Here is a 15,236-nt window from a genome sequence, read left to right as displayed (position 1 = left end):
CTGAGGTGGGATTGATGGAGGAGGAGGGAGAGGAGAGGGCATAGATGGGGATTGGAGGGAGAGGGGGCTGCGGTGAGGGGAAGGGAAGGGAAAGGGTATGGGGAAGCAAGAGAACACCCGATACATCCAGATAAGAAGGCTAATCCTTTAATAAGCTCCAGGCCCCGCCCCCTTTCCATCCCACGCACGCTCAAACCGGCCTTCCGGGCTCCTCCTTGGCGCGAGCAGAACCAGAAGTGACGTCATCCAGGTGCCCCGGAAGTGCTGTTTGGAAGGCTAGATCAGGGCTTCTCGGGGTCTGGGGCCGTCTCCGCTGGAGGGCGGTTGGGGTCCCCGGTACATCCCGGGAAGCTACGTGGTCTGGGCCTGCTTCCTTTTCCGAGACGTTAGGAGGCAGCCGTTGCCATGACAACCCAAGCAAGTTTGGTGGCAAACCGAGGCCGGCGTTTCAAATGGGCCATTGAGCTGAGCGGCCCCGGAGGGGGCAGCAGGTGAGGCGTGAACGGGACCGAGGACGAGGGGAGGACGGGAAAGGTTCACACCCTGGTAGCCGGGGCAGCCTCTGCAAAAGGGGAATTGGGCTAGAGACTTCATTCTGCATACGTGTTATTAAGCTTCTGCTGTGTATACGGCTCGTGTTACATATGACCCGGGGGTACAGATACCCCACAGCCCTTGCTTGCTAGGAGCTTATTAATTAGGAGTGAGGCACGCCACCCTAGTGTGACAGGAAAGAGGGGCACTCAGACAGGTAAGATAGTCCAAGACAGTGGAAGAGGGAGGTATTGGGGAAGTGACATCTCACGGGCCCCGAAGGAAAAGAGGGACTTCAGCAGATGGAGATTGAATGGGACAAGATAGATCAATGAAACCAATAAACACTTTTTAAGAGCCTACAGTGTGCCAGGCACAAGAGTCCATTCCAGGCACGGGGAACAGGGTAACTGCAGAGGACAGTGGTCCAGTTCAGGTGAAACAAATGAAATAAAGCAAAACAGCTGGTAGGGAGCCAGATTGTAGAAGGGCTTGATTGTTAGTCTCTAATCATTTATTATGGGCTTTCTACATGCTAGGTACTTTAACCACTAGGCATAAAAAAAGGCAAAAAACACAAGCTTCGGTCCTCAAGTAACTCAAGTTCTGGTGTGAGAGAGAACGTACAAACCATTATCTACAGACATACTTGGTGAATGGGAGCCACAAAGGGAAGGTTTCTTGCAGAAGGTGGGTTTTGAGCTAAGGCTGAAGGAAGCTGGGGAAGTCAAGAGGGAGAAAGCATTCCAGGTCCGGGGCTCAGACACTGAAAAGGCATGGAGTGCCACCTGTGAGGAAGTCAGTCAATGCCCCTGGAGCATAGAGTATGTGGAGGGGAACCTTTAAAGGGTAAGAAGACTAGAAAGATAGGAAGGGTCCAAGCTGCCAAATTTAATATCAAACAGAGCATTTCATCCTGGGGGTAATAGGGAGTCACTGGAGGTTATTGAATAGGTGGGGGGGAGGGTTCATGTGCTCAGATGCGTGCTTTAAGAAAATCCCTTTGGCCCCTGAATGGAGGACGAAATAGAGTGTGAAGGAGACCTGAGGCAGGGAGATGAATCAAGAGTTTAAACTTTATTAGGTAGGTAGTAGAGAACCACTAAGGTACTTTGGGCAGAAGAGTAGTGGAATCAGAGCTCTGCATTAGGAAGATTACTACATGTTCCATTGACGATGAGAATGAACCAGAAAGGGGATAGGCTGCAGGGTAGGAGGCTTGCTGTGTCAGTGAAGTGTAGGGGACAAACATGAGATTTTGAGGTAAAACCAACAGGACTACATAGGCCATACTCACCTTTTGTGTAGCCTTAACTGCAGTCCATCCTACAGTGATGCCAGATTAATTTCTTTGAATATAGATCTGACCATGTGACTCCCCAACTTAATCCGCTTCAGGGACTTCCTGTTGCCTCTAAGATGAAATATAAACTTCTGAGCTCTTTAAAGTCTTACCCTATCTTTCCAGCTTTGGTGGGCATTACTCCTCCTATACTATGCAATTCAGCCAAACTGGACTTTTTCTCTGTTCACACAGGATTATCTCCTATCCGAGTGCTTTTGCACTGAATGTCTTACATACCTTGAATGTACTCCCTCTTTACCTCCTCTGAGCCCCTCTCTTCCTTGAAGATGCGGCTCATGAACCATCTTCTAGATGTAACCTTTCTTAATTTCCCCACCTGCTAGTGCCCTCCCTCACAAACTACCTTATACTTAACCACTCTGTATATAATTGCCTTTGTGTTATGCGTATTTGTATGTCTTTGTTAGAATGTAAGCTTCTTGCATGCAGGGATTGTTTTATTCTTTGTACTTTTATGTCCAGCATCTAACACAGTGTTTGGCACAGAGAAGGCCCTTAATACCCGAAGACTCAGTTGTCATAGATTAGGACTGTGAATGGACTTCAGATGCCATCTACTCTTAAACCCTTCCTTTTACAGATGATTCAAAATTATGAGCATGGGTGATTGGTAAGACAGTAATGCTAAGCTAGAAAGAAGTTAAAGGGCAGGTTTTGGGGGGGGCATTTTGGGAGATTGCATGGGAGAGAGATGAGGTTGGGAAACTCCTAGCCTCTGCTTTTTGGTCTGGTTCTTTAGGGGCCGAAGTGATCGGGGAGGTGGCCAGGGAGATTCCATGTATCCAGTGGGTTACCTGGACAAGCAAGTGCCAGATACCAGCGTGCAGGAAACAGACCGGATCCTGGTAGAAAAGGTACAGAGATATAAATGGATGATCAGTGCCTTTGAAATCTTTGAGCTCTACATTTCTTTGGTGGTGAGAAGAGTCTCTTTAAAGACAAAGGACCTATAAAATAAAACCTTGGGTCTTTTAGAGACAAGCCTTGGGACAGAAGGGGGCCGGGATAGGGAAGACGAAATCTATCTCTTTTCTCCACCAGTGGAAGCCTAAAAATTTTAATAAGCAGGTCTCTCACTCCTGTTTTCTAATCTTTGGATGGGAGATCCTCAGATGGCAGCAGAAAACAAATTTGAAAAGACATTCTGCTGACAAATCTTGGTGAAGGTAACCGGCCATAATTGGGGGTGTTAGTAGTGACTGAAGTGAAATAATTATGTTTCTTCTAGCGTTGCTGGGACATTGCCCTGGGTCCCCTCAAACAGATCCCCATGAACCTTTTCATCATGTACATGGCAGGCAACACTATCTCCATCTTCCCCACCATGATGGTGTGTATGATGGCCTGGCGGCCCATTCAAGCACTTATGGCCATTTCAGCCAGTAAGTATTCTTGGTGCTAGCAAGGTACGCATTGTCTTTTCAAGCAGCTTTACCACAGAGGGAATCACAGTCTGTCTTCCCCAAATGTGGGAGGCACGTTTTCCCCAGGGTCTTTGGGGACCAAAAGCCAGTTCATTAGGTGATATCCCCATTGAAGTAACTTTGTTACAAAGCCCTTTGCTAGTAAGAAGTGAGGCTAAATTGCTTATATTTGAGTTTCTCTTTTTTCTATAATCATCAGTTCCTCAGTAAGTGGTTCAGTCTTATATGTCCTTGTATGTATTATATTAGTCTATGGTTGCCTTGGATCTATCTTGATACCTCTCATTGCCATTACAGCTTTCAAGATGCTGGAGAGTTCAAGCCAGAAGTTCCTTCAGGGCTTGGTCTATCTCATTGGGAACCTCATGGGGTTGGCTTTAGCTGTCTATAAGTGCCAGTCCATGGGACTGCTACCTACACATGCATCAGACTGGTTGGCTTTCATTGAACCCCCTGAGGTAAGGCAAAAAGTAGACATTTAAACTTGCCTAGGTGGAGGTGTAAGCAACAGCCGACTGGGTCATCTAGCTTATTTGTCAGAAGGTGGGGTTGGGGTTAGAAAACCAGACTTAGGAGATAAGGCACATAGGTGGAAAGCAGGAGAGCTCGGAGTGAAAGATGAAAGGGACTTTGATCATTTTCTTTCTTTTTTCTTTTCAGAGAATGGAATTCAGTGGTGGTGGGCTACTCTTATAATCAGGGGAAAGCGTGAATTTGCACCCCTCTCACACTTGGATCCCATTTGATTTTTGTCACTTGTCCCTTCTCAGTAACACTTCAGTCTGTTCTGCTTCACAAAGGTCTCCTGTGCTGAAAAGAAGGATCAAAAAACTTCTTTTCTCAATGGCAAAGAAGAACAAAGCTTATAGGGTCAGAACATAAGAGTACCAACAAAAAAGGCTACAGAGATGCTCCTGGCTGAAAATAATGTAAAAAACTTTATTTATGTTTCCAATACAGAGCAAAAACAACAATCAAAACCATAATTCCGTGTAAACAAGAGTGGCTGCTTCAGCCTCTCCTCTCAATAAATTAAACTGCTCAGAACGGCTCTTGGAAAAGAAAACAAAGTTGTATGAGTTCCCTTAAATCCATTTTTCTTAAAATAAAGGTTCTACCTCTAAATGATATTAAAGGGGACAAATACTGCTGGAGACAATTGTGGCAGATTTGAGAAACTAATGCTAGCTTCAGATTATACATGATGAGAAGGGAAAAAAAAAAGAAAACATAATTGTTAATACCAGACTGAACCTGGGCATTTTCTACCTGCCATATTATTTTACTTAACTTGGGGACAGAGGAAGGTGACTGTGCTTAATCCATCATAGGGTAGAGAATGGGTTCCTTAGGGAGAGGCAGTCCCCAGCTGCCTCAGGAAGTTGTGAGGCATATATGAATATGAAGTAGTGATCTTTCCCCTGCTAAAAGACTGGCCTCAATATGATTTTTAATCCAGCTAAGGAAGGCATAGACCAATAGCAAGAGGATATTTGACACTACACTCCCTGGGAATATTATGGCTAAATCTCCAAATTTGATCTTGTCCCAAAGATAGAAGGTTCTTCCCCTCCCTTCCCTCTGTGAAAGCAGATAGCCCCCTTCCTAAGGTGCATTCTCATGTGGAGTTTTCAGTATTGCTCTACTTTGCAATGATTGAGAGACACTTTGTAGACACACGACAAAATACATACATATACAGTGACCCACACAGAAATGACAGTGAGAGTCTGGGCAGAGTCTGGACAATACTCTGCATTGTAACAGTGTTAAAAAAAAACCAGATGGAGGCAGAGGGGCTATACAAATAACCTCCAGTTCCCTCATCCCTTTAAAATATTCTGACTATAAACTTCAGGGAGAATTTCCTTAAAACCTTTCATTTTTCTGTCTAGATTACATTAATCTACCTAACCTCTAAAATCATCACCCTTTTGGGGTGGGGGGTGCTGCTCAGATAAACTAAAAAGCCCATCAAGAGATGAAATGATTTTTTGGAGTATCAGGTTGCCAAGTCTAGGCTCTTGGGCAGAGCAAAGAAGGGAATTTTCTTCTGGCATTGAACCACAGTCCACACCATAAAAAGGAAATTGGTAGAGGAAAACAAGGAATAGAAGGTGCAATGAAACTGTAAACGTTCACTAGCACTCTCTTCCTGACACCTTGGAGGAAGAAACGGGAGCTAAGATTGGTTAAATATCTTGTTCTGTCAAAGGAAGACAGGAATTAGAGTTGACTCATTTTTTGCTATTCTAATTTGTGTGTGGCTACTGATGATTTTCTTCACTTACACTGAATGGTTGCTGTCTCTGTCCATGAAGCTAGTTGAATCCTCAGAATGTTGCACATTCTGAATACAAAAAGGCTCATTTCACATGCTACTGAGTAAAGAAGAGAGAGAGATTATAACTATTTTCAGTTTAGTCAAGTAACAGCTGAGTTCATGAAATGGCCATGGGCCTAGGCAAGGCAGAGTGGTCCCTACACATGAATCTCTCTGTAACAGAAAGAAAGATTTCAGGCTAACTTCAGGTGTCTGAAATTGCCACAGCCATATAAGGCAAAGATTTCCTATGCCTGGAAGCAATATCTTGGTGATTGGCAAAAAAAGGAAAGAATATTTAACTTGTAAAATCAACCCCTCAGTCCAGTCCTTCGTAGCACTCTAAGAATGCAAAGGAAATTGGCAATCACAAGGCTTCTGATTAATCTCTGAGTCCAGAGCCAGGTCTTTACAATCAGAATAAAGGAAGAAATTGAGGGAAAGGGCAACATCCTCCCCTACCTCCCACCCTAAAACAAAACCAAACAAAAACCTCATTTCTTAAATTGTCTGTACAGTGCTATCAACTTCCCTATTTCATCTCAACTCCAAAAACCAGGCCACACAATGAGAAAACCTGGAACTTTTTAAGGAAGGCCAATGCCAATTCATATTCTGAGTTACTTGAGGAGGAAATGAAGGGAATTTAGCAACTCAGTGACTTTGGCACTGTGAATTAAGGTATTGGCACCAGAACTTTCAATTCCATTGCTGAATTCACCTTCAAAATACAGGCCCATCTTATTTTAAGTGACATAAATTATCCTTAGGGCAGATCAGCCAGTCTCCCAGTTTGCTCTTGTGGTTCTGTACTGTGCCTACTAAACAGAGGATGGGAGGAAAAGGGAGATAAGCCCAGTTAATTTCTCATTATCCAGTTTGTTTATTTTGCCCAAATCACTCATCTATAAGTATCCATGGACTATAGTTGTATCACTCTGAGCAGCTAGATGGGGTTTGTATGAGTGATTCAATCACCTAGATAACACTCTCTGTAAAAAAAGTAATTTCCAGTGTAACATTGCCATAGTAATACCACAGAATGGGCTGAATTTGGGAAACTTGAAACATTCAGTGTACATACAATGTACATACATGCTTTAACCTGGGATCAGACTAAAGAGCAGCATCTATTGGGGTTAAGTTTCTAAGTTCTTGCAGAAAGGGCTTTGTGTATAGGTTTGTTTCATTCCACGATATAGAATGAGGAGAAAGTTTTCCATATGGGTTTGCTACAGAGAGACTGAGGTGCCATATACTTGTGGCTGTGGATTTTTTTGCTCTAATGTTGTTATACTTCTCTGAGCATCATCCTTGGAATAAACATCCTGGAGTTCAAAGTTTCTACAGGAGATCACAATTGAGTAAAGGTTTCTGAGATCCATCTTGCAGCTTCAGTCTTGCACAAAACAAAATGACTGTGCCTCCTGTCCTATTTAAATTTACTCTTTGATCCTGGCTCCTTTCTACCACATCTCTTTTTCCTTTCTGGTTATGATGTACACTAAACTGGGCAACGAAAAGATTTTTAGGTTCCACTGATGATGAGGGAGTAACTCACATTTACGTACTGCTTTCTAGTCACAAAGCATTTTACACACATCTCATTTGACTTGCTTCTTTTAGAGGAAGGATGAGGGTTAAGTGGGAAGAAGGGCAACTCCCAACTCCCTTTGCACTAAAGCACAGGGACAGAGGAGGTCTTGAGGCTCAGCTCCGCAAAAGTTCAGCATCACGTATACAGAAAACAGCCCTCTAGTCCAGTGGGAATGGCAGCAAATAAAGTGCCAGATCATCTGAGATTTTTGTGGAGAATTGAAACCTGTGAGGAAGGTTAGGTCAAGCAAAACAGATCAGGTGTGGTTAGGAGTAGATGGTGATCACTTCACTGCCACCTCCTCGTACAAGAAGGACACGCTCTAGCCCTTCTGTAAGCACCTCCAGGAACTCCATATCTATAACAAATGTGTCAAGGAGTCAATCAGAGCCAGAACACTAACACATTCAACTTTGCATATTGATATCCAAAGAATTGAAAAACAAGTATCAACAGCCCTGGAGTCAGGAGGATCTGAGTTCAAGTCTGGCCTCAGACACTTGACACATGTACTAGCTGTGTGACCTTGGGCAAGTCATTTAACCCCAATTGCCCTGCTTAAAAAAAAAAACAAAAAAAAAGTTATTGTCTATGTTGTGCTTGTAAAAATATATCTGTGATACAGCTTTCTCTTAAAAAAAAAAAAAGAAAAACAAATATCAAGACATGGCTTACCAGGTAGGGCTCAATCTGGTCCTGTGTAAAAACAATTCAGGAACCTAGTCACATTATATCCCATCCTGGACATCTTTCCCATTTTACACAAGAGATATGTTTTGGAAATCTCAATAGTTGTGGATTAACCCATGTTGTGCTTTCATATTCACCCTCAAGCCGCAATGGGAAGAATCAGAAGTCTACTGAAACATGAACCTCCAATATTTTTTTCTACAAGTGTTTCCAAGGTTGATGGATTGACATGATTTCTGTCACTTCTCCTTCCCCACCAACAGCTCTTGCTTCCTCTTCCCAGTGATATGGTGGGTAAAGGGATCAATGCATCTTGCTGCCCCACAGGGTATCCACCCCAAACTGGTCCTTGTTCATAGATGAAGAAAAGAACCTTTCTCTTTCATACAGAAAGTTTTATCTATACGAAGGATTACTGGAAGAGGAGCTGCTTGGGAGTGACTTGATGGGATAGGGATCCAGAAGAAACATGAAATCTATCCCAGAAATTCTTCACCTTACAAAAATCCTTAACAATTTTAAAAGTCATGAAGGATATATGGCTTCACTTCTGTGGATTTCAAAATATTTTCATTTGGGGCAGACTAAATTACTTTTTATAATCACACAGCCATTATATCTACATCCAAGGGAAAGATTCATAAAAGCAGGGAAAGAACACAGCACCTGGAAAGGATACAATTCTCGTCACCTTCAGGGTTTCGGGGTGGCCCTGGCATGTTCAACAATACCAACTTTGCTTCATGGGATTTGTTGACAATCACCTCATTCAGCTTTACTGCAGTGTGCATCCGCCTCACATTAGACTGGTCCCTGGGGAGGGGACAAAGTGCAAGTAGAGGTAGTCCAGGGGAGAGAAATTAGCCTAAAGCTGAGGTAGACAACTTGTCTGTCCTGAGTGTGAAGAATGGTAATGTGGTAGGTGGGGATAAAACTAAATTGAGGCATACCACCAGTTTGTACGTCTCCAAATGTAACTATATTTTAGGGCAAGATAGCATTGTTTTGCCCCCATGTAATCAGGGTCAACTTCACTGGAACAGGTGGGAAATTTTGGGCAGAAGAAACATTTTAGCCACTCATTTTTTAGTTTCTTCTCCCAACATTCCTCAGGTCAAGTAATAAATGTCCTTCACCTATTTTTACAGGCCAGGAGGATGAGAGGTGAAAATGTTTCAAGTCATACCATAAGTAAGTGGCAGAACCAAAAACAGAAATTTAGATCCTTCATACCATGTCTGATGCTGTCTACCTTCTCTAAAAATGAAGGCAAGATGGCCTTTTTATATCCCTATCTTTAATTTTATAAATTCCAAACTGGGCAACAGAATACATTTAAAGTCAACTGCCAAATTATTCAAGGACCAGTTGCTCAGGATTATCTAGATGCTTCTTCCTATGACAGCCTTTGTAGGTATTTCAGTTTCCGAACCATTATAGCATTCTATTTAAGTTGTCAGTAACCTGAATTCTCTCACCACCATTTGCTGATTTCTTATTGGGAGTTTGGTAGTGACAGCTTTTTGGAAAAGACTGAGCATAGTAGGTGCATGTGTATGTCCTCAATGACTTTTGTTTCTACTGCTGTTTACACACCATCCCAAATCTCTGACATTACCTCAGAGAGCAACTGAGGTACAGTGGAAAGGAATCAATACAGATTCTCTGTCACCTGCAACCTGTTTAATCTTCAGCATGTCACTTAAACTCTCTAGGTTAAATTCTCCCTAAGTTCCTTCACTTGCAAAGTGAAACAGTTGGGGTAGGTCTCCCTCTAATATCCCTCCTAGCTCTAAAGTGATGATTCTATAATTCATTTTCCATCCTTCAAGGAAGGACAGATATATTGTTCTGTACTTAGCTTGTAGTTAGATTAATACCAATAAGACACTTACGGTCGCATGTTGAGCAAGTCCTGGAATCCCTCTAATGTCTTGGGTTTATGTCCTCGGGATGCCATGTACTTGTCCTTTGTCCAAGTCATGTGCACTTTTTCCTGATAGGTCTCCGTTTCTTCATCCTCATCAGAGCCAATGCTGGTAAGGCGTAGCATTGAGTTCCGATCTTTAACCAACTGTGCCTGGGGGGAGGTTCAACACCAACACAACTCCATGTTCAGTTTTTTCCCACATCTCAAATTTGCATAAAGCCCAGACGTCAAGGAAAGATCCCTCCTTCATCTAACGGTTACCCCAAACACTAGTGGAGTAGTCTGAATAGCTGACTCCATGGTGGGCAGTAAGAGAGACTGTTAACTCCTGAATTTGCTACCTTTCAAGAATTAAATAAAATACATCTGCTCAGTGGCTTAATTTTCACGTGTTTAAGATAAAGGAATATGAAACAGGGTTCTTACCTCTCGGTCTCGTTCTGTTTTGGAGAGCCGCATGTGCCGTAGCATCTGAGATCTCTGTTCCATCATCAGCGTGCGCTCATAGGTATAGGCTGATATGTCACTATCATGCTGCCAGGAAAACACCATGCCGAATAAACAACAAGCACAAAGGAGAAAAAGAAGACCAATTCATTTCTTTGTTTCAAATCACTAGATGAATGCAGAGAACTAACTGTGTGGTCAACTAAACTGCCATCCTGATTTTATGGGGCCTTTAAATGGCAGAAGAGAGAGTAAGTTATCCAAAGCTAGCTACATAGACAATTCAATATTCAATTTAGGGATAAAACCCATTCGTAGTTTTGACTTGTGAAGTCTACTCCAACCACTGCACATCTCTTTGACACAAACACAGGGTGTCTGGTCAGTGTCCTTTTAATTGCCCAGCTAAAATAAGATGTGTTAATTTAAAACAGTGTTCTATAAATTAAAATAAATCCATCAGGTAAAATGCTGGCAAAAACAGCCACCAAAAAAAGAAGGAAAGGGGGCATTCTGCTTAGTATGTTAAAGTTTTGTTGCAGCTAAAGGATTAATCCACAATTCTGATCCTAGTGGACAGATCCACGAAATAGGGATATTACTGAGCCTGGAAGTATAAAGGTTGGGGATAGAGACAGTTTTCATGCTCTTCCTCAGACTCTAGTATCTTACCATCTCTACTACCTCCACCTCTGCCTCAATGCGGAGGTGATACAGGAAGGTAGCCAGGTCTTTCTTCATCTGGATGCTATTGTCTTCTAACTGGGCTACTGTGAAGATGCGGATGGCACACTTACGCCACACCTGGGAGAATACACACACAGAATTAATCATGAGAAATGAACACAGTAACTTCTACACAAGAATAGGGCTGAGGCTATAGAAATAGCTCTACCACTATATTCATTCCTGATGTCCTACTTCTCGCCTCAGGGTATTAATTAGACAATTCAAACAAATTAAGTAGGCCCTTGATAAAATTATTTTACTATTTAAGAAAAATACTGGCAAAAATGAGAAAGATGGTCTGTGATAAAAATACTACAAGATAAAAAGCAGTATTGACTATTGGTTCATTACATAAAATCTAGTTTTTGAAAAATCTCAATTTACCTAGTCTTACTGAAAAGATGAGCAACTTGATACTTGAGTATTCTGGTATTCAAGGTCTTGTTTTATGTAAATAATTTTAAGTTTTCCAAGAATGGATGTTACTGTAACTTTTTCTTCTGAGGACTTTGATAACAGAACTTTATTTACTAGCATTTTTTCACTAGTCCTCTTTATTCCCCTGAGAGACTGGGAGATACTAAATATTAAAATATCTATTTTTTTCAGAAGAGGGGAAATGAAGAGTTGAAAGGTTAACTCCCTGAATCAGAGGTAACATCCACCCATTTTAATTTTAAGTCTCAAAAGCTCCACTTGAGCCAAATAGGAAGGATGTATCTAAAGAGATGGGGCCAGATGCTAGGCAGGGGAGAAAAGCAAACAGAGTGGCCTAAAGGATGCCTGGGTGTACCTTATGCTGTTTAAGGAGGAATGGTAAGAGCATGAGCATCCCCCCATCATGCACAATCCACCACACATCAATGTTGCCTTCAGCAAATGGTTCCACATTACTGGGAAAGAAGGAGACATTTTTGGCTACCAGTAGGGCAAGGTGGGCAGCTGTTGTCACCCGAACTGTGCCTGGGGAAAGAAAAGAAAAAAGACCCAGAACTGATAAGTAAAGAAATCTTTATATTTCCCTTTCTTAAGAGATCATTAGGGAAAGAAAGATGATGGCTTTTCATTTTTACATTCATACAGCAAGGACTAAAAAAATGAACTTGTCACCACCATGTGCTATCTTAATGAGATGATAAAAATGTTCAGAGAACCCACTACTGCCTAACCATAAGCAAATCTTATGTAGAGAATCACAATGTGATTGTATTTTCAGGGAACTGGGAACCAGTAAGTAAATGTGAGAGGCTGCTGGTGGTGAAGGAGAAGCATACTGTACAAAAACATTAAGATAGAAATTCATAATAAAAAACTTGGACATATAAGAATCAAAGATGAGGAGAAAATGTATTCTCAGTGGATGCATTTTGTAAATCCAGCTGAGGTAAGCATTTCACACACAAAGTAAGATCAAGGCAAAGAGGGTGGGAGGTGTTGAGTCAGGCTATAAGGTCTTTATTATTCTAGCACTGCAAGGTATGTCTCAGTCTCAGCAATACAATAGTCTTCATTTCAGAAGACAGAGAGGGGAGATGGGTATAATTGCAACTCTTGCTTGAGGGCTTGGAAAAAGATAAGGGGTGCTCTTTACCAATGAAAGTCTTCCAGGCACGGGCATCTTCACTCTGGCGCCAGCCATTGGGCCAACCCATCACCACAGTGTTGTGTTTCATGCCTCCAAGGCCACAGGACTGGATGAGATGGGAGATGCCCTCCCTCAATTTGGCTGCCACCACAAGCTGGCAGAAGCCCTTCACTTTCTCTGCCTCCATCAGATGCTTGATGGTCTGAAAGAAATACAGGAACACTGAACTGATCTGCCTGGGACACTTGTACCACTGCTCCCATCTAAAATGCTGTCTTGTCCACCCCATGTTACGGCTCTTTACTTTGTATTTTCAGTCTCTGCACATGACCAATTTCTTCCACAAGACCTTGATAATAGGCCTAATTTACCTAAAATTATTCAAGCAACTCCTACTATTCTTTGTCCTTTCTATCTCCTCAAATATTTAGCAATTCTATGCACATCTCTATATCCAAAATTGGTTGTATTTTGGTTTATATGTTTCTCTATCCTCCTTTCTTCCATTAACCACCAATTACTTGATTTAGTACATCTTCTGCTTTTTTTGCACCTTACCCCACAGCTTGGCACTATGAGCATACAACAATGTGTGATAGCTAAGTAGGGTGAATTAACTAGTAGGAATATTCTTTTTTTCACACCCAGCCATATCTCATAACTCATTACTAGTACAGTTCCACCCCAATCTTTCCTCTGGGGTCCTCTTTCTTTCATTTCCCTGCCTTCAAATAATGGCACTTACTTATAACATTTACTGAAATAGTCTTCTGTACAGTTTAAAAGTTTGAAAACTCCTTTCTCTCTTTGGTCTTTACAATCCCTGGGAACACTGGTATAGAAAGTGGGTATGATCTACCCAAAGCCATGGAATAAGTCAATGGTAAACCAGGATTAGAAGCTGGGGAGCTTCATTACCAAGCCAGAAGGATCATCATGAGGGCTCTTTGATTCTTTTTTTTTTTAAAAAGAAAACATTTATTTTTTGTTATTTTGTAACTACCTTAGGCTTGTTTTCCTAGCATTTATAAAAATGCTAGCCTTATTTTGTTAATATGAAACTATTAAAAATGATCACAAAAGACTTTTATATTTAACTTGGAAAAAAATTCTTACATGATACACTCATAGCCTCCAAGAAATTATAATATACAATGCCACTTTTAAAGGGCTAGTAGTATCCCTCTCAAGCAGAACTGCTGGACTGGACAGGCATTTTATGATCATCTTCAGTTTCCAGGGTCTCACAGCATTTTACAGATCCTTTAAAATGGAATCTGATGGAATTATTTTTCTTAACATCTGCCACTTACGGTGATGGTGCCTACTTTGAGTGCTAGTGAAAAACAACTTTAGGTGATAGGTTTGTCACATAGGTACAGCTAGGAAGAGACAGCAGAAGCAGCCTGTTTATATCACCAGTTACTAGTAAGAAGGTTATGAGGATATTTTGAAGGAACAGATTCATTTACACACAAAACACACAAAAACTAGTAATTAGGAATTTATTTGGAACTCATCTTTGTGATTATGATTTGCCCACCTTTTTTACAATAGTATAACTTATATACCTGCCAATATTTTAAATGCAAGAAGAAGGCTGGTAACCTAGCCTCATCTCAATCATATGGGAAAACCTAGGAGTAGAATAAAGTCAGAGCAGTTATCTGAGAAGACAACTTCTTAAATGCCATAGGATTAATTTATAACCTTGAAAGCCAGCTGTACAACCTAGCATAGCTGTAAATTCAATTAGGCCCTATCCCCTTTCTTACCTGCTCAGCAGCTAATGCCTCACCATAGTTCTCCAGGAAGTTTCCCACAAGAACAGAGCCCACAATGGTGAGCCCTTTGCCAGCTTTGAGCTGTGAGGCAAAAGTTAGGAGGCGAGGATGTTTAACATGTAAGTCTTCATCTAGTTTCAGCATCACCAGCAACTGAGGCCTGTGTAAAAGGGGAAAAGGAAGAATAAATGATAGGGGAAAAAAAACCTGTTAAAAATCACCTAAATGAAAGGGAACAGATTTAGAATGGTTTGTGGCAGCTCTATTATCCTAATTTCCTGCACCATATCTTTCTTATTTCACAATTATTTATTGAGTATTTATTATGTGCCACAACACCGTCTGAAGCTGTGTATCCCACTTTACCTCCAATTCTTTGTGTGTGGAGGTCCTTCCTCTAGCCGTAGGAGGGCAAAGCGAGCTGCACTTAAGGACAGTCCCCGGATCCCATCGCCCCACTCTTTCTCAGCACTGTGGTAAAGAAAAAGGAAAAGAGATTGACAATAGAGCAGGTAAAATCCAATTTCCTAATTAAACATTCGGCTAAGAACAGACATGTTGCAAACTTTGTCAATATTCTATCTTCTCTATTAATTGATAACATCATCCTTCACCAGCAATCAGGATGTGTTGTGAAAATGTACAGTACATAAACATGGCCAAAGGGGTCATTTTCTCATTTCTCCCATACAGTAGTAGCTGCTTAGCAACCAGAAAGTAACATAGGGGTTGAGGTAATGAAATTAAAATGAATCATGAATTTGCACAGACAGTACAGGGGAAAATATAATTGAATGAGATCCCCGAGTCAGGGTATTTACTAGCAT

At 41.6% G+C, this 15,236-nt stretch overlaps 2 protein-coding genes across 4 annotated transcripts in view; one reads left to right on the top strand and one right to left on the bottom strand.

Annotated features, from left to right (window-relative positions):
- The first annotated feature begins 241 nt into the window (after positions 1–241).
- On the top strand, positions 242–4,463 carry EMC4 (ER membrane protein complex subunit 4). Its single transcript, XM_036735451.1, has 5 exons — positions 242–491; positions 2,640–2,754; positions 3,129–3,282; positions 3,622–3,782; positions 3,985–4,463. Exons 1-5 carry the CDS (start codon positions 406–408, stop codon positions 4,018–4,020), a joined length of 552 nt encoding a protein of 183 aa, XP_036591346.1. The 5' UTR covers positions 242–405; the 3' UTR covers positions 4,021–4,463.
- SLC12A6 (solute carrier family 12 member 6) overlaps positions 4,240–15,236 on the bottom strand; it is a 91,922-nt gene continuing 80,925 nt past the window's right edge. For all 3 annotated transcript variants that reach the window (XM_036735450.1, XM_036735447.1, XM_036735448.1), the window contains 9 exons: positions 14,776–14,880; positions 14,401–14,569; positions 12,632–12,827; positions 11,834–12,003; positions 10,984–11,115; positions 10,291–10,398; positions 9,830–10,014; positions 8,614–8,747; positions 4,240–7,602 (listed from right to left, as the gene is read on the bottom strand). In XM_036735450.1, the coding sequence (XP_036591345.1) occupies positions 7,511–7,602; positions 8,614–8,747; positions 9,830–10,014; positions 10,291–10,398; positions 10,984–11,115; positions 11,834–12,003; positions 12,632–12,827; positions 14,401–14,569; positions 14,776–14,880 (1,291 nt within the window). In that variant the 3' untranslated portion in view covers positions 4,240–7,510. The remainder of the gene's footprint in view (positions 7,603–8,613; positions 8,748–9,829; positions 10,015–10,290; positions 10,399–10,983; positions 11,116–11,833; positions 12,004–12,631; positions 12,828–14,400; positions 14,570–14,775; positions 14,881–15,236) is intronic.

The sequence above is a fragment of the Trichosurus vulpecula genome, chromosome 8 (assembly GCF_011100635.1).
Source record: "Trichosurus vulpecula isolate mTriVul1 chromosome 8, mTriVul1.pri, whole genome shotgun sequence".
NCBI classification, from domain to species: Eukaryota; Metazoa; Chordata; class Mammalia; order Diprotodontia; family Phalangeridae; genus Trichosurus; species Trichosurus vulpecula.
The sequence above is the reverse complement of the archived record's forward strand: the minus strand, read 5'-3'. Positions and strand labels throughout refer to the sequence as shown.